The sequence below is a fragment of the Sebastes umbrosus genome, chromosome 4 (genome assembly GCF_015220745.1).
Source record: "Sebastes umbrosus isolate fSebUmb1 chromosome 4, fSebUmb1.pri, whole genome shotgun sequence".
NCBI classification, from domain to species: Eukaryota; Metazoa; Chordata; class Actinopteri; order Perciformes; family Sebastidae; genus Sebastes; species Sebastes umbrosus.
This window is the reverse complement of record NC_051272.1, coordinates 3,300,998-3,320,112: the sequence shown is the minus strand read 5'-3', so window position 1 is coordinate 3,320,112 and position 19,115 is coordinate 3,300,998. Positions and strand designations below refer to the sequence as shown.

At 42.0% G+C, this 19,115-nt stretch overlaps 2 protein-coding genes and 1 long non-coding RNA gene across 6 annotated transcripts in view; 1 reads left to right on the top strand and 2 right to left on the bottom strand.

Moving 5' to 3' along the window:
- ppm1h (protein phosphatase, Mg2+/Mn2+ dependent, 1H) overlaps positions 1–6,334 on the top strand; it is a 43,543-nt gene extending 37,209 nt beyond the window's left edge. Inside the window, exons 8-10 of the mRNA XM_037767403.1 lie at positions 1,659–1,766; positions 4,546–4,697; positions 5,057–6,334. Coding sequence (XP_037623331.1) covers positions 1,659–1,766; positions 4,546–4,697; positions 5,057–5,204 — 408 coding nt within the window. The 3' untranslated portion in view covers positions 5,205–6,334. The remainder of the gene's footprint in view (positions 1–1,658; positions 1,767–4,545; positions 4,698–5,056) is intronic.
- A 158-nt stretch (positions 6,335–6,492) lies between these two features.
- On the bottom strand, positions 6,493–7,911 carry LOC119486897. The gene is made up of 2 exons (XR_005206606.1): positions 7,746–7,911; positions 6,493–6,730 (listed from the first exon to the last, which is right to left on the bottom strand). It is a non-coding gene; the product is annotated as an uncharacterized LOC119486897 (long non-coding RNA).
- Positions 7,912–18,311: 10,400 nt separating this feature from the next.
- The window catches only part of mon2 (MON2 homolog, regulator of endosome-to-Golgi trafficking), a 59,656-nt gene continuing 58,852 nt past the window's right edge, over positions 18,312–19,115 (bottom strand). For all 4 annotated transcript variants that reach the window (XM_037766132.1, XM_037766134.1, XM_037766133.1 and 1 more), the window contains one exon: positions 18,312–19,051. In XM_037766132.1, coding sequence (XP_037622060.1) covers positions 18,888–19,051 — 164 coding nt within the window. In that variant the 3' untranslated portion in view covers positions 18,312–18,887. The remainder of the gene's footprint in view (positions 19,052–19,115) is intronic.

The window sequence follows — 19,115 nt, the reverse complement described above, 5'->3', positions numbered from 1 at the left end:
TGCTTGACTGATGGCAGAGGCAGATGTCACCTCACCATGCTCTCTGCCTGCAACCACGTTCGGGTTTACCCCTCGCACAGTTGGCCGTGCCCACGTCGCGTCCTCTCCCTTTGAAGTGAGGCGCGGAGATGGATGGCGAGATAGAGCGAGGCGGCTTTGTGCGAGGGAGAGGAACGCCAGAGCACTTCAAAGCCCGGCGCGCAGCCTGCTGGGCCCCAACGCTCAACAATTAATCCCAGGATGTTTCCCCTTTCTCCGCCGGAGGAGCTTTGCTGCCACTTTGAAACGCTCTCCCTTCTCTCTCTGTGCTGCATACTGATCCAGGCCTCGTTCCTACACCAGGCCTGACTCGCCCTCGTGCTCCTCTCCTCTCCTCGGCCTTATGTGCCGCCTTGTCGCATAAGCTGTACAGTAGATTCAATTAGCCCAGTTCCCCCGGTCCTGTGCCAACAGCCATTTTTAGAGGTTGGTGGCAGCGACCTGTGCAGACGGGAGGAATCCAAAGGAGTGTTCGCACGGCTTACAAATGAGTTTGATGGCGTCTGGGTTCCCGGGGAATGATCGTTAGGCACTCACGAAACTCGAAGATGCTGACGATGAGTTTGAGTTTATTTGCCTAAATGCTGCTCATCCATCCAGATAAAGATTCCCACCGGGAGCAGCCTGTATCCGTCAGTGTAACATCGCTAGGGATGTGTCATGCAGGTTATTCTTTACAATTATCAGGGATGAATGCAAGAGGCTCACAGAAGGCTCTCTGCAGCCATATTGTATTTTAATGACTTCATCCCAGAAGGAGTATATACTGTATGCTCTTGGTCAAAAATATCTTGCTTCACAGTTACACAGACAGCCTATACTTCCAAAACCCGGCTGATGGAAACATCAGCAGGTTATTAGAACAGTTTGTGGTCAAATGTTGTGCTCAGGAACATCTGCACAGCTGACAAAATGTTCTTCAACTACTTATCACGTCCTGCTCAACATATCAGACAGATTTCAACGACTCTACGTCTCTAGACTAACAGAAAACTCAGGTCTTCTTTTACTAGTGTTGGCCATCATTCCTGTATAATAGGCGCAGTGACGTCACTAAAAATAAGTCAGAAAGGGCAAGAAACACAAGCAGTCAGATGAGCAGACTGGGGACATATCGTGAAAAACTCACTTTTATAGTGCTTGTGTTCATACATCTGGGTATCTGGAGTGTCTACCAACCCATAAACTGTGAAATAAGACGACCCAGTCAGTTTTTTGTGGGCTGCCTAGATCATAAAACATGTGAATCAACAACAAGACACTCAGATTTGGCTCCCCTTCCTATGTCACATGCAGCAAACCTACTACTCGGAAGAGAAAATGAAGGTGAACGGTTATGACCAGTTGGAACACCTGTGCATGGCAGCTGCACTCACTTGCAGATTTACATCCAAATAAAAAGGTTTAATAATAATTTGTCTGAAACTTGTTGGCTCGTCTGATCGTCTGACTGCTCGTCGCCTCAGAACACATCTCAGAAATCACTTCATCAAGTCTACGATCATATCCGCTAAACATGTTCTCTAATAAACTCAAAAGATCCCCTTCAAGAGTTGGTTGTTGTTTTGTTTGACTCAACTAGAGATAGCGTCTTATACATGCCCCCTGATCTTTTGTAGGCTCGTGTGTTGGCGACCATCGGAGTCACCAGAGGTCTCGGGGACCACAATCTGAAAGTGCACGACTCTAACATCTACATAAAGCCCTTCCTGTCCTGCTGCCCGGAGGTAAGATCCATTTTGAATGTTGTCCTTTATCATGTCCTCCTTCACAGCGTGTACCATAGATGTATAATAAGACCCGGATATGGCGCAACCGCTCAGTGTTGCTTACAATTTCACCCAGTGGCTACTCGCGGTATTGCATTCCCCTGTGGCCCCAAAAGCTTGTGAAAGACTTTCTATTCTTTTTTTTCCATTGCAACATCAGCGCCCAGCAGCAGAGCTTCCGCCATTTTGGACTGAAAGCGACTACCGTACAAAGTTAGAACAAAAATATTTCTATTCTATCGTCATATTCTTCGGAAACGGCCTGTGTTGAACAATAAAATATTATAAATATAATAGGCGTTTTCAGTCCAAAATGGTGGCAGCGGCAGCCGGAGTTTTTTGCTTCTATACTCTTTGAGACTAGCGATTGTCATTGGACTGAATAAACGCCATCTTGGGGTCCAGTATCCAGTTTTTATTATACTTCCATTATGTGTACAGACAAAGCGTCAGACAATTACTCATTCACATTATCCTTTATACATAATTAAGAGTTAATACTAAAAGTTTGACAAGAGCAGGTAAGTAAAAAATAAATGAATTCTCAGACTGTCACTTCAATTAGTGATTTCCTACATTTCTGCTAGTTGAATTGAACAGTATCTATCTTCCATCTTACAAAAAAGGTTGATAAACAAATAAAACGAAGAGCACAACACATGTGCATGTCTTGTGATGCATTTGGTGAAGAAATATATGCCCCTTTCTGTGTTTGTTCCTGTTTGATTGTTGAATGGCCAAAAAAGTGAAGTTTCAAAGTGAGGATGATCTGGAGGCCCCTCACATTTATAAGTGCTATAATATTTCTTACAAGCATTTCTGCTGCCAAACTCAGTTGTTGCTAATAAACACACATTTGAGCATAGGAAAAAATACAAAACTGAATATTAGAAATGCGATTCCCATCTTCAATAGCAATGTGCTAATATCATTCCTTTTATTTCACCTCATTACGTCGTCCTCCTGATAAAAAAACGCCAGCGAGAGAGGTATAACGATGTAGAATGCTTGTGGCCATTAACAGTCCACACTGTGAACTACATGGTCAACGTGCACATTAACATTCCCCTCCAGCCGCTGCTCTCAAATGACTCCTTTCCTTCCCAGAGTCGACCGCACATGATTGCAGCAGTCACGACGCCCGTGAATTCTCTTGATCTTTAATTCATTGCCCTTTTGAGTTCAGTCATAGTTCAGCCTCCCTTTTGATGTCCCATTTCTTTTCTGATTTCTTTCTTTTTTTGTAGTCACTTATTGTGTGGAAACACATTATTAGTAAATGTAAGACATGTCAAACCTGAGTATTAGAGGTTCCTGGTTCGCTGGATGTTAAATGCTGCAACATGTCAAGTTCGAGTTACTGATTGCTCTCAGGTTATAAAGAAAAGTCTGACATTCACTCGGAGTCATCAGATCCTCACGAGATCGAATATGGGCATTCAGCGGTCAGAGATCAAATGCTCTGGTCATCACCCCTCCTCTACAGATGATTTACTGCTTTTGCAATCGATTCTAGGAACTGCCTCAGTCCTTCTCTTGACTTAAATCACAAGGTTCACCACAACATGGAGGCTCATGATCCACGCGGAGGTCCTTCTGATTCCTTTACAACCGCTCTCTGTGGTCGCGCTGTGCTCTTTCAGCAGTAGCCTCTGCAGTGAGTCGGTGTGTCAGCTGTGAATAGGCCCACGGTAATCCCCCACGATAGCAAAAAGGAATTACTTGAAGCAACCAAAATAAGGCAGGTTTTTTTTTTTCTTTCCAAGGCCAAGGCCAGTGGGCATTATTCTGCTTTGCTATTTCAGAGTCTGCTTTTTGAGAGATTTGTGCCACACAAGAGTTGCCACAGTAACGTCTCTCTTTGGGAATCTCTGAAAGCTTGAGGCCATCAATAAAACTTCTAAGAAAATATACAGAGGAAGATGTGTTAGCCTACGATTTTAGGTATTATTTGTGGTGCTCACAACAGTAACATGTCCTTCTAGAAACGACATCCCCGTTACTCTGAATAATCCACACATCTTGCTGTGGACAGTTTCTAGTAATCCTCAATAAAACACAGTGTCAGTGAGGTCTGTGGATTATCCAGAATAACGGGAACATTGATGGATATTGCTGTCGGACTCTGGTTATGTTGGTCTGTCCACTTCTTCTGAAGTATAACAACTATTCGAGCATTCATGTTCCCCAGATGATGAATCCTGTTCATCCATGTTAGCATTAATCTCTATAAACAGTAGACAACGGGACAAGATTTTGGTACCGGAAGCGTTCTCAAGTTGCTAATAGGACTGTAAACAATGAGCAGCGCAAGTCTTGGCCCGGCTTCACCGAAACCTCAGAACTAGAGCCCCTTGCCCCCCAGAGGCTTATCTGTCACCAGACCAATAGCTGATGGGTTAGGAAATTGCCGACATGTCAACAAACTGGTGACAGAATATTAAAACTAGTATTATCAAGTCAGCTCATTTTATAAGTGCTATACACCGTTTGTGGTAAAGAGCTGCTACTAACCCAACACAAGTAGCTAGGCTATTTATCTGGTGTGGCTACAAGGTTAGCACCTTTTAAATAATGTGTGAACACTCCTAAATCAGAATAAGGGCTGTTTTTCTGTTTTTTCTCACTCTGCCAACATTGTGTAAATATAGCAACAGCTCAACAGGTTCAAATGAATCCTAGAAACCGTGCATCTCTCAACCCTCGCCTTCTTTTTTCCCCCCTCCGTCACCTCCAGGTCAAAGTTTACCCCTTGACGCAGTGCGAGCACGGAGCCGACGACGTTCTGGTGCTGGGAACCGACGGTCTGTGGGACGTGCTCTCTAACCAGGAAGTAGCCGAAGCGGTCACCTGTTTCCTGGCAAACTGCGACCCCGACGACCAGCACAGGCACGTTCGCTCATCATCACACAGCTGCAGCCGCCAGCCGGCAGGCTGAACTTCCTCTCACCCCCGGGCTTATTTGTAGAGGATGAGCGCTGTTATCTTGTTGCAATTATGCAAATTTCCAAACATTTAGATAAGTCATTTCTCTGATGTCGAGGAAAAGCTTGTAAGGCTGTTAACGAGAAGCTCCGACTCCTCTTCTCCTGCGAGCTTAGTTTCCAAAGTTCACCACAGTATTTTTGTGTCTGCAGGCAGATAGTCGATTACTGTGCATAATTATCATCAGATTTGACCATTTATCTTATTGTATGTCACCATGCTGTGACTACGCCTTAATCATTTATCACTTTTTGTTATGTCAGGTACACAATGGCGGCTCAAGACCTCGTAATGAGGGCGCGTGGCGTGCTGAAGGATCGAGGCTGGAGGATATCCAACGACAGATTAGGGTCCGGAGACGACATATCTGTCTACATCATTCCCCTCATGTACGGCAACAAGCAGAACTAGCTGAACCTACAACCACCGCCGAAACGTAACCCTGCCTTGACTTCCCCTCATCCCTCGTGCTCTTTTTAAAGTGCTCTGTAGTGTCCTCCTCTGATGAGGGATCCAAGATGTCTCTGGTCAAAAATGGAGTGTTTTTGTCCTGGCTGTTTTCCCCCTTTGATCATCCTCAATCTCTTTTTGTCTGGTCCTTTTTTTTTATAGAAAAAGAAACATGAAATGAGCCGTTGAAGAGTAGAACTACTGATTTTTTTTTTCTCCAATCTCGAGGAAGCCATCATGAACCTTGTTGCGTGTCGATGCCTGAGGTCGAGAGCGTAGACTCTCGTGGAGGAGACGTCGATATGCATCTCAGGATCGCAGTTACTAACTAATGCACAATATTTATAAATGTGAAAAATGTAAATACTCCCAAAGGTGTAAGACATTTGATAAGTGTGTTTGGTTTAAACACCTGTACAGTGTAAAAAAACAACAAAAAAACAACTAGCCTAAAGACTGATGTCCTGCATAATATGAATCATACCTCCTCTGTTCCGTGTAGAGCTTTTACATTAGCCACGTTCAGTTAGTCTGTTAGTCCTTCTCTGGACAGGATGTCAGCTGGTTCTCCGGATGCTGCAGTTGCTATTTTTATTCATTTGCACGCCTTGCATTGCAAAACTGTACTCACTATTATTCCTTTGGAAATGAAGAAACACATTTATGAAGAATACACTAACCGAAGGAGCTACCGTACGTGACCCTGGTCTCATCATAGTATTAAATCTAGCCTAGCTTTTACGTTAAAGGGTAACTTTGGTATTTTCGCTCAAGGAGAAGTCTCGTTGTGAAATCTGAATATCCGTAATCTCTGGCTCAGATAAATACGAGCAGCCATCGAATTCATCATCCACATTGTCAAAATCATCTAAATATTCAGCCTTGACATTTAGATAACACTACTCTACGCTTTCTGTACTCCAACACAACAAACACTACTGGGCTGGCTCTCGTGGATGTATTCCACTATTCCATCGTTGACCACCGGCAACACGTCGCCTCGGCAGATTTCAGAATGAGACTTCTCCTTGAGGGAGACTCTTTACATAATTTCAGACACTTACAATAACAATCAGAGCCTGTTATGGCAAGAACAAGCACTTTTAGTGGACGTCAATGACGGTGCCAGCTTGCCCCAATGGCACCATATTGCAGCCCGGGAGCAGCTGGCATCTACAGCGTTCTCCCTCAATACTGGGCCAATTTCAGAAATTGTTGTTCCTGTTAGACACAAAAAACATGTGAAAATAGGTTGAAGTTACCCTTTAATTCAGATTTAAGAAGGAAAAACAAAGAAGTCTTTCTGTTGCACTCATTCACCATCAGCCATCTACCTCATAATTTTCTTCCTTTTATTGTATTACGCGTATTAACACATCGTTGTCATCATCGTCCTCTTTGGCGGCTGTTTGCACGCTACATCAGATGCATCATCGGCCGCTTCCTGTGCCATTATTCAGTCACGTTGTCATGATTTGCTCCTGTACCTGGACAAACACATTTTCAGAAAAAGCACTGAAGGAAAAAAAAAGCCTCACAGGGAACTGTGTGATTGGTAGTGTTGTACGAAATATATATTTTTTATATATACATATTATGCTAAAAAAGAAAAACCCTTTGTCATGCACTCATGTTTATCTTTTTCAGTAACAGTTGGATATATTGTCCCCTAATGTGTCACTTAAAGGGGACATATCATGAAAAACCTTTTCAGTGCTTGTGCACATTGGTATCTGGCGTGCCTACCAACCAGGCATATTAGAATATATCGCCCACGGCTTGAGAACTACCTTTGTAAAGGTGCACCATATTTTTTCTCACGAGCCAATCAGTGCAGACTGGGCTTTTTCAGGAGGGTTCTTAAAGAGACAGGCGCTAAAACGGAGCGTTTCAGACAGAGGGTGAATACAGGTATAATCAAAGACAGACAGGATGAGAAACATAATGTGTTTTTTGAAAATTAAAGCATGTAAACATGTTCTAATAATACAAGTATGAACCTGAAAACGAGCATGATGTGTCCCCTTTAGAAGGAAGTATAAATAAGACTATCACTACAGACAAAATTAAATAGACAACACTTACCTTTATGTGTCTCTACAATCAATATTGTTCCCAGATTCACTGGTTTTCCACATTTTAGTTTGTTTAGTTTAGTTGTAGTTTTCAGCTTCTACTAATTGTGCGCAAATATTTGCATCTTAACTGTTAACTTCTGTACGAGTGGCTGAAGCTGGTGAAACATGGAACAGAGTAACTTAATTTAAATGTAAAAAATGTAAATAATGTTTTCAGTGCTTCTCTCCTTTCTTTTACTGTAAGTGATGTACATCTTACTGAAACAAAAGGTCGTAATTTGTACTTGTTTTGGAAACTAAGGAACAGTGTAAAAAAAAAAAAATGGTTTAAATGCTCACTTTTTCTGCTCTATTAAAAAAAAGTTAACATTTTTTCCACATTACTCTGCTGTGTTATTGATTAAAAAAAAGTTAGTGTATTCACTGTATGGTAGACGGTGTTAATCGATCCGGGCTCCGGGATGCACTTAGAGAGGGGGGAAGTAGCAGAAAGACGTAACTTAAAGGACCCATATTAAAAGAAATATATAGATTTTCACATTGTGTTATTATAAAGCAGGCTTAAGTTCTATATAAATACTGTGAAAGTATTGAAACGCTCAATCCACAGGGAAATACACACAGCCCGTATTCAGAAACTCTGCATTTGAAACAAGCTGTCAGGATTTTTGACCATTTGTGATGTCACAAATATATAATATTTAGACCCTTTACACAGATTTAAACGTAAACATTCTAAGTGTGTCCCAGTTTATTCCCGGTTGCAGTGTATGTGAATGTCATCACCTGACAGGTTGCACACATGGATCCAAACTGTTGCCTAGCAACGCAATTCTGTTGAAATTCCGTCGAAATGCGCTAAAACGGAGCGTTTAAGACAGAGGACATATTCATGCAGACAGTGTGAGGAAAATAAAGTTTTTTTTTAACATTGCAGCTTGTAAACACGTTCTATTAGAAACACAAAATACAAGTATGATCCTGAAAATAAGCATAATATGGGACCTTTAACATTCAGTGTCCTGGCCAAACAGCAGCTGTGTAAGCAAACAGACTTTATAGTACTTTAAAGCTTTCATGGGTACCATTTTTAATCTTAAAATTCCTCAAACCGAACCAGTCATGGCCTGCCTGCAGTGTGTTGCTGCTACTTAGATGTATTTAAATCCTGTATATTCAGATATCTGTCTGTCAAATCCAAAAGGGAATGTTAAGTCTTAAAAGAACTTCTGTAGGAACTCCAGGCTTGAATGGGGGCAGACTCCCTCAGACTTCAGTAAGTGTATAGAATTAGACCATCACCACTCTGACAAACTGTGTCAAGTGAGTCCCAACGCAATATGATGAAGGGTATCAGTTCACAGAGTAGCCCGACGGAAGATTTCATGGTGGAGGCTGCTGCGAGGGGCGTAATTTGACACTGAAGCACACACACACACACACGCACACACACACACGCCGAAGTGATGAAAGACAACTTGATAACTTGACAAAAAAAGTGCACGAGATGTGTGCCCCCATTTCAACTGGTGTTTCCCCTCACTGTCTCATACGTGAAAGCGGGAGTGGAACAATGAGGAATAGCTTCTTCATTTTTTATGTGAAACTGTGCATTACTTTAGTGATACCGAATACCTGAGACCAAAAGATGTAAATCAAATCACAGGAGAAAGCTTTCACAGTTCATGACATGATGGAGGTATCATATGAAAAATGACTCATTCCATAGTCTATGAGCTGTGAGGAAACCTGATGGGTTTTTTGGCACTCGGTTTTCTGTGCTCTTTTGTACAGTACTCTATAGAGTGTGTTTTTTTCCTTTGAAAGCCAGTATCATGGATTTATTTCTGGGTGCCATTGCTAGTACAGCCAACATTTTCTTTCAGAATTATTCAGAGTTACACCTCTGAGATTTCTCATTTCTTTCCAAATTTGTATTCTTTGGAGGATGGAAATGCCTCAATGTGACACACAAAAAAAAAGTGAAACTCATGCTAGTACTATAGTCAGAGTTTGGCAGGTTATCAGATACTTTTAAAAGGTGCTAAATGCGAGATTGAGAGCATTTTTTATTGTCTCCACTCGGCTCTCAACATGACGACGGCTGAACCGGCTAACGGTGCAAACAGCGGCAACAGTGCTGACTGAGATAACAGTGTCAACCTGGGGGGGGGGGGGTACCGGAGGGGGGGGCGCTACGCTTCTGTGATGACGGTCGGGACGGCATTATCAGCTGTAACCGGCGTATGACAGCAGTGTAGAGCCGTGCATGCCTTTTAGTGCATGGCGATGTCAACAAAACGCAGAGAAACTCGGATTACAACACACACAGAGGGAGAGTGACTTCATTCTCTGCTCAGGTAGACATAACTCCTCTATATCTTTACATAGACAGTGGATGTTTGCTGCTATGTTAATGCTCTGAATCCCGTATAGAGAAACTTTAAGTTCTATATTCAAATGTTCCTTTAAGCCAACGTACACAATACCACAATCCTGACAATGAAGCAGCTAAATTGCAAATTTCCTATCCAAATTTCTTATCTTAAATGGAATTCAGCCAGCATTAAACTCAATATTTACACCTGTACTTTTCCTGTGACATGTCAAAATGTCTTTTGGGAAAAAGGCAGATATGGAAGATCCTTTTGTTTCTTTTATTCCTTGTAAAGCATTTTCTAACTCCTCTTGAAAATCACACATCAAGGCATATGAAACATCATGACAACTGAAGCATCAATAATAATAACTTACCTTTTTTTGTGCTGAAGTTGGGGAGTTTCAAGTAATCCTCTCCTCACACACATCTGACCTGTATCAGTGAGCTTAATCAGTGAGAATGTTTGCACCTGAGACCAATTAAGAGGCACTGTTGCGCAATACAAGTTAAAGGGACAGTGTGTAGGATTTATTGGCAGAAATGGATTGTAGCCTAATATTAATAAGTATGTTTTCATTAATGTATAATCACCTGAAACTAAGAATCGTTGTGTTTTCGTTAGCTTACATAGGGAGCGGGTCCTCTTCACGGAGTCCACCATGTTTCTACAGTAGAAGAACGGACAAACCAAACTCTGGCTCTATGGGAGAGACTTTTGTGTTTTTACGTTACCTGAAGGCCACAGTAGTTCTCCTAAATGCTTGGAAAGGGAGGGGAGAGAGGAGGGGTATTCAGTTGTTTGCAATTTGCAACCACGCCACTTGATGCCACCAAATCCTACACACTGTACCTTTAATATTTGTGGGTAATTTGGGCTGAATTTTTGAAAAGTAAACAACGTTCTGTGGTCTTTCCCATTCATATATTCACCTTATTTTTACCTCTTTATTTTATCTAATATTTTTTTCTTTAATTATCTATTGATTTAACTTTCTTAGTAAAATTTGGACTTTTTAACGTTGGAAATAAAGCTAATGGTAAACAAGACACATAGGACGTGGAGTAAATGCCAACAGAGCACAGAGTTAGGAAAGGTTCATGGACCACATTGTCTATAGCAATTGTAAACACTTTCATCACTGGCTTGATTCATGTTATCATACCACACGTGAAGATCAGGGTATGATTTACTGTTATGAATGCCTTCACACACACTCAAGACGATCATAAAGTGCTGGGAGTCGTGGGAGTCTCACACACTCCTGGGTCCTCTGCAGGAGCTGGAGGGCCATCTGGTCCCCACAGGCCAGCGCCGCATCCTCCTCCAGTCAGGCCAGCACTGATCTGGCACTCCACTCCTACTCTCCACACGTGTGTGTATGTGTGTGTGTGTGTGGTCCAGATTGGATGACGGCAATGATGACACAGTCATTCCTGTGGGCGGCTGGTTTTTCCAAGGTTACAGCACTCCCACCCCACCCGTGGAGAGATCTGAGGGAGATGCTGAGTGGGCTTGGAGCAAGATACTCATCTCTTGTACCGGAGAGGTGAGGCGCTGCCGGGGCCACAAAACTTCCAAGCCTCCTTTCAGAGGAGGACACATTGTAAAGATACTATACTCTTTATGTTATTTATTCACATAGCTCTTTTCATTGTGGATTTTACTGCCAATCATTTTCTCAATTTTTTTTTTTTGTCGGACTAACTTAAGATATTCAGTTTAATATATAGTAAAACAAGAAAAAGGCAAATCCTCACATTTGAGGTGCTGGAAACATCAAATAATTGGCATTTTTGCTTGAAAAACACTTAAACGGTGAATCAATGATCATAATATTTGCCTTATATTTTCCTGTTGATCGACTAATCATTTCAGCTCTATTTGTTACCGATTCTTTTGATTATTTTCAAATCGATTAATCATTGGGTTTAAAAAATGTCAGAAAATTGTGAAAAACCAACTATAACAATTTCCCAGAGCCGAAGGTGACGACTTCAGATTGCTTGTTTTGCCCAACCAACAGTGAAGATGAATATTTAAAAAAACAAAACAAAATACATCCAGGTTTTAGAAAAGTGCTGAATAAACGTATCACTTTTCCTAATAAATAAATGTGATTGATTAATCATTTTAAAAACATTTTGACGGGTCCAGAATGAATGTTAGGTTTATCTCTGTGGAAGACTGCATGTGTGCCAATAGTATAACAACGTTGGTATCATGTGGTATCTTTGTGTCGTCAGCGATCAAGTTGCCACTGGCTGAGATTGACGGTAAGTGCCTGGCAACCACTTGTTGTGAAGTGAATGCAGTGGAACAGGTGAGGGAGAATGAGACCTCTAGTGGCTGACTGCTATCAATAGCACCTTTAATGCTGCAATAATTAGTTGTTTGAAAGAAAACAAATCAGCTCTAAACTGATTAATCGTTGGAAGTTTTTCAAGAAAAATAATGCCAAACATTTGGTGGTTACAGGAGTTTAAATGCGAGAATTCACATCTTTTCTTGGTCTTATATTATAATAATTCATATTTTTTAGGGCTGTTACAGTTAATAATAACGCGTCATAGCAAATTTGTTTTAACGCCACTAATTTCTTCAACGCAGTTACATTTTTTAGGTTGTAGCGGACATCGGCATCATATGAAACTATAAAACCTAAAGAATCCATCGGTACCAACCATGTCATACTAACTCGTCGTGAAGGAGGCTAAATAACGCTCCAAAGTTACGCTAAATTTTGGCGAGGAAAAACTGGCTTGGCCTTTTTCAAAGGGGTCCCTTGACCTCTGACCTCAAGATATGTGAATGTAAATGGGTTCTATGGGTACCCACGAGTCTCCTCTTTACAGACATGCCCACTTTATAAATAATAATATTTAATATTAATTAATATATAACTATTTAAAAATAAATAATAATATAATCACATGCAGTTTGGGGCAAGTCATAGTCAAGTCAGCACACTGACACACTGACAGCTGTTGTTGCCTGTTGGGCTGCAGTTTGACATGTTATGATTGGAGCATATTGTTTTATGCTAAATGCAGTACCTGTGAGGGTTTCTGGATCAATATCTGTCATTGTTTTGTGTTGTTAATTGATTTCCAATAATAAATATATACACACATTTGCATAAAGCAGCATATTTGTTCACTCCCATGTTGATAAGAGGATTAAATACTTGACAAATCTCCCTTTAAGGTACATTTTGAGCAGATAAATGTTGGATTCATTTGAGATTAATCGTGATTAACTATGGACAATCATGCGATTAATAGCGATTCAATATTTTAATCAATTGACAGCCCTAAAAAATCACAAGCAATCAATAGTATTCATGTTTTTATATTCACATGACATTGTTTTGTTGCATACAAGAGACATACAGAAGGGCATCATTCATTGTAGTTTGATTTATTTTAGTTTTTGATTAAATATTTTAATCCATTGACAGCCCTTATATTTTAGTTTTTTCGACTGTTGATCGCAAAAGGTCAAGACATTTTTAATGACCTTCAGGATATTGTGATTGGCAATTATCACTGTTTTCTTATATTTTATAGACCAAACTATTAATCAATTAATTGAGAAAATAATTGGGGTTTACTCGATCATGAAAATAATTGATAGCTGAAGCCCTTTTTTGAAATAATATAAAACAAAGGAAGCCAGAAATATTTGGCTTGATAATAGCAATTAATTTTCTGTCGATCAACTCATCAATTAATCGACCAGCACTAATTCCACACATGTTGCATTACAGAGGCGGCATGTGTGAAGGTATTTGGCGAGCACACACACACACACACGAGGGTCGACTGTCCTGTCAGGACAAGGGTGCGGCTGCTTCGGCGGTGCAGCTGTGATACCCATCTGAGCGGGCATTCTTCCACAGGGGGGGGCTCGAATTAACCGCTTTAGGGGCTTCGGCTGCCTGAAGTATGATTTATCTGCGGCCCCGGCTCAAATGAGAGCTCTGACACAAGATGGATGAGGACATGGGCTGCCTCTGAGCTGCTCACTGGTCCATAGGCTGGCTCTCTTTACAGTCAGGATATGATAAATGATGTTTGGCTTCACCCCGGAGGCTGGATTACTTGTATTTCTTCCACGAGACAGACTCTTATTTGAATAATGCAGACCTGTAGGATCTGCTATATACTCAACAACAGGCGTGACAATAACCACAAGTCTCATGTGGGGGTTTGTTTAGGTAGTCTGCAAAACAAAAAAGCAATGCTTTTTCAACCTACGTGTATCTCTGGGGGTATTGTTTAATATCGAGCACAGATGCTAGTGGGCAGAGCTGCTGCGGCCCAAGATTCATAACTCTGCCTATAACACACTATCAAGTGTGAACTCATAAATATTTCATGGGCGTCTTCTTGGAAGGTCAAACGCAGGATTCAATCAGTCAGTCATTGAAGTGAGCGGCGTGCTCTCATCTGGGCTGCGGGGGTCTGAACTCAAGACTGCAGCCCCCATGCACACGGTTTCATCGACCCAGGCTGCCTCTTTGCCCCTGCAGCCAATCAAAGCTCATTACCCATTCCGGTCCCCCACCCCCATCACGAGACCCCTGACTGCCCATACTAATGTGATACAGAGCAGCCAGATGCTGTTGGGCAGCAGAGGGAGGATTTCGAAAGGTTAACCCACAACGCATGACCCACATCAGCGCTGCTGCACTCCCATGCAGACCTCTGAGAGTGAGGACACCACTGCTGGAAGGGTGGTGGTGGCTGTGGTGTGGAGAGGGGGGGATGGATGGTTAGGTCATGTGGTGTGTCTGTCTGTGCACAGTTCAAACACTGAAGCACACACACACACACACACACACCACCATCCAGATTTAGCATAATAATCAGATTATTACTAGGACAGTGTTGCACAGATTTATGTCTGAGCTTCTGCCCTGCATAGATGAGGCGTTCAGGTGCAGCAGGGAGCACACAGTGTCTGTCTGTGATGGTATGCAGCATTATCATCAACAAAGGAGGAGGCATGATGAAGCCAGCTTGTGTCAGTGTGATCAGATCAGAGCAGATGTATTGTAGGATACCTCTGTGGGCAGCAGGAGCCACGTCACTCCTCTCTCCTCATAGCAACAGCACTGTTGACCTACATGCTTTCTTACACAGCCCACTCCGCCTGAGGTGCTGGAAAACTCAGCAAATCCATACGAGATATAGATCGACTTCATTTATAAAAAAAATGTGCATGCAAAATGATATAAACTCGGATTTCCCATCTAACACATGCACGCTTTCTAATCCATCCTGCAAAAAAAATAATTGCATGTTAATGAGCTTTAAAATTAAAACTGCATACAAAGTGTTTTTTTTTTACCTCCACAGTCGGGCACTATTTTATTGGATGAAACATGATGATACAAAACGGAAATGCAAAAATGCAACAATGCAACAAACCACAGGCCTGTTTATAAAGCAGCACATTACGGCTTTAAATAGATACATATATACATCACGGTGTGCTGGCTGCAACATTCAGCGGTGTGCATTACCTGTTCTAACCGAGTAACAGCAGTTGAGAGCTGGCTGGGTGTTTTATTTCTCCTCCTCTGGGTGTTGAAGTGAAGGCACCAGCACTAGCAAGGCAGTAGCTTGCGCAGTCATCTCCATAGCGGGCAGTGTCACAACCCGACCAACAGCACAAACTACTACCTCAGCCAGTACCTGCTGCAGAGAAAACACGACGACGAGAGGAAAAAAAGGAGGAAAGAAAAGGTTATAAAAAATAAAAAATGTGTGTTGCTCCAGAGACATTCCCATGCAGGCTGCAGGCTGCAGGCTGCAGCCGGAGACAGTCCGTCCTCTCCCGCTCCGCTCCTCCGTCTGTCTGTGGGAGAAATAAGAGGGAAACCCCGCCCAAGCAGACCTGCTCCCTCCTCCTCCTCCTCCTCCTCCTCCTCTTCTTCAGTGCAAACCACAGAACGGTCCTTTCCCCTCATATGACCTACTGGATGATCCCAAACTGGGGCTCGGGGACCTCCAGGGGGACACTGAGAGGGAGCAGAGGGTCTCTGCAGAGATGGCTGCCCACATAGCCTACTGTAATGTGGTGTCTGCACTGAGCACAACTAGGGCTGGGCGATATAGCCTAAAAATAATATCGCAACATATTTTAGGCTATATCCCGATACACAATATATATATTTTCATATATCCTCTAAGCACTTCATAAATGCTCAATTTAACCCTTTGATGCATACAATATCACCAATATGATGATTCTTGTAGTCCCTGCAGCATATATCTGCATGAAGACATTCTTGTTTTTATTCATTAGTGGTTTCTTTTGGAACAATTTTAATCTTGCATGCAAAAAGGGGGAAATCACAAGTTCAATTTTGTGCATTTTAAAGTTAAATGCATCAATCTGGTGCACTTTGGAAGCAAAATTAAGAGACTAGATCTTTTACTCTTGTAAACAATTTTTTGCCCTTGCAGTGGTGGACTGTAGGCCACTCAAGTACTGTACTTAAGTACGGAGCAGGAGAAAGAGGGAACATTACATGCCAATTTGTAGTCGATGTTGGCGATATAGTCATTTTATATACCGCGCGTGGGACAAGCCGCGATACATCAACTATATTCGATGTATCGCCCGCCCCTAAGCACAACGATTATAAGTATAAAGAGATGTTTTCTATTCATGAGCTTTCCCCATTCTGTTAAAGTACAAGTGACCTTTTAATGTTCAAAATATTCCCTTTAAAATGTCCCTCAACTTCACTTTGACAAATAAAAATAAACATCTGTAACAGGCCTACCACATCGTAATAATAACAATACACAATATTACTATTATGTGGTGGTATTATAGGAATGATATCAGCATGTTCATAAAATAACTATGATGACAATATTTCTGTTTTATGTATTTGAGATATAAATCAAAAGTGTGGGCCACAGTACTACATGATAATATTATAGTGAAATGTTAAAATTATGTAAAATTCATTAGAGCTACGGATGTTAATAATTAACCGTTTAACCGGTAACCGTCATTTTAACTGATTAACGTTATCGGTTAAAACGGTTAAAGGAAATGTTAATAATTAATTCAAAAGCTGAGAAAAACTCGTCACTTAAAGGAGAAAAGCTGGTCCACCTTAAGAGTCCACCTTAAGAGAGTCTGAGCCGGCGTTACAGAAACAGGAAGTTGGCTCCCATCTATAGCTCGCTTGAGACGAGGAGTTGTAGCCTCGTAGCATTTATTCACCGACAAATAAAGTGTACACACACTGTCTGCTACACCTACGTTCACAGCTAGAACGCCACCGACAACACACACACGGTCTGTCGGAGGCTGCTGTATAAGCTGTTCAGTTATTTTCAGACCGGGGCTTTGGTCGAATCGTTTTTCTTTGCTTAGGAAGGTCAAGCGGCCAGGAAGAGCACTGGGCTTTGGTGCAAATTTTCGTAGTGGCCAAACAGTGGTCCTACAACTTCTGTGTCCGTCACGTGACGCCATTGGGCCCAAAAATACATTTTTCCCATAGACTTGCAATGGGAAAGAGACGTCTGTAACTCAGCAGATCATTTTTTTTCCCAGGTAAATCAACTTCACATTATGAACACTTGAACAGACCTTATTTAAATCATTCGGTCCTAAAAGTTGTAAAATACACCAATAGCTGAATCCAGAGTTATTTCCCTTCCTCTGTTCATGTGAATGAGACCCAGAATGAGACGGGCCCATAGAAAACAAAAACGCCACTGCGGCAAAGAACTTAAAGGGTAACTTCGGTATTTTTCAACTTGGACACTATTTTCCCATGTTTTTGTGTCTTAGTGACTAATGGGGACAACAATTTCTGAAACTGGTCCAGTATTGAGGGAGAACGTTGTAACCGGAAGCCACGAAATAAGCCGCGAGAGCAAGTGAGCAGCGTCAATGTAACGTTACGTCCACTAAAAGTGCTTCTTTTTGCCACTGACGGGCTCAGATTGTTATTATAAGTATCTGACAACATTATGGAAAGGACCCTACAGAGGAATAAAACGTTTTTCTTACCTTTCTCTTGATCCGGTCTGTTGGTTATTGTGTACCTACCCACTGTAAGTCCTGCTCAAGGAGAAGTCTGTGAAATCTGAATATCCGTAAATACTCTGGCTCAAATAAAAACGGGCACCCTCGAATTCAAAGTCAAAATCATCTAAATATTCAGCCGTGACATTGAACATCTTCTAGATAACACTAAGCTACGCTTTCTGTACTCCAACACAACAAACTCTACCCGGCTGGCACTCACGTTTCCACCATGGACGTATCCCACTATTCCATAGATTTCAGAACGAGACTCGTTCCATAATGTCAGACACTTATAATAACAATCAGAGCCTGTCGTGGCAAAAACAAACACTTTTAGTGGACGTCAATGACGGTGCCAGCTTGCCCCAAAAGATTTTCATTGCAGCCCGTGAGCCGTCTACAGTGCTCTCCCTCAATACTGGATCAGTTTCAGAACTTGTTGTCCCTACTAGTCAGTTAGACACAAAAACATGAGAAAATCCAGGTTGCAAAACACCAAAGTTACCCCTTAACATGCGTTGTAACTGAGCACACTGGGAGCACAGAGCTGATCGTAGAATTGTCCCATTTATTTTATACAGACAAGTACATCTCTTCTCAGATGGCTGGCTGAAGATGACATGGAATGTTACAGTGAGATTTGTTTTCTTGCATAAAATCCTCACTGTTGAAAAATGTTGCAAATGTTCATTTTTTAAGAACAATAAAGCCCGGTTTTTCTTGTTAATTACATCATCAACACTATCACCACACACTGTACATCGACTCGGCCTCGTCGGGAGAATAAAACAAAACTAAATCCAGAGGCAACACTGCAATTATTATTATTTTTTTTAAATCTCCGTAGTTAACACAAGAGTGCAGTCAGTCTGTATGAGAATGGAGGGAGGGCAGACGCGTGATCAGCTCACATGAGAAGCATACGATGATGCGTATGAAGGTCGGGGTCGTCGACGACGTGGTCCGAGCGGGCCTCTGTTCACCGTGGGGGGGTTTTGCTTCATGTCACCGTAGATGGGGCTCACGTGGAGTTCATGTCCGTGCGCTCGTGGAGCACGTGGGTCGAGAAGACACATTCAAGATTTTCTTCATTATAAAAAAAACAGGAATTTGAGTGAGCCTGGTCAGGACTCTCCGTTCTGGACTCTGGAGACGGGCGGCTGCATAAAGTCTTTAAACGGCCCCAGGGCCTCCTTCAGGGCTGAGCTCACCTCAGACGAGGAGCATGTAACGCACTCTACCAGCGTGGGGTACAGAGCAATCACTTGAGCCCATGTGTTGCCGTCCACTGCAGACGGTAAACAATCGCAGAACAAGAGGAACAAAAATAATAGAAAAGGGAGGAGCGGGGA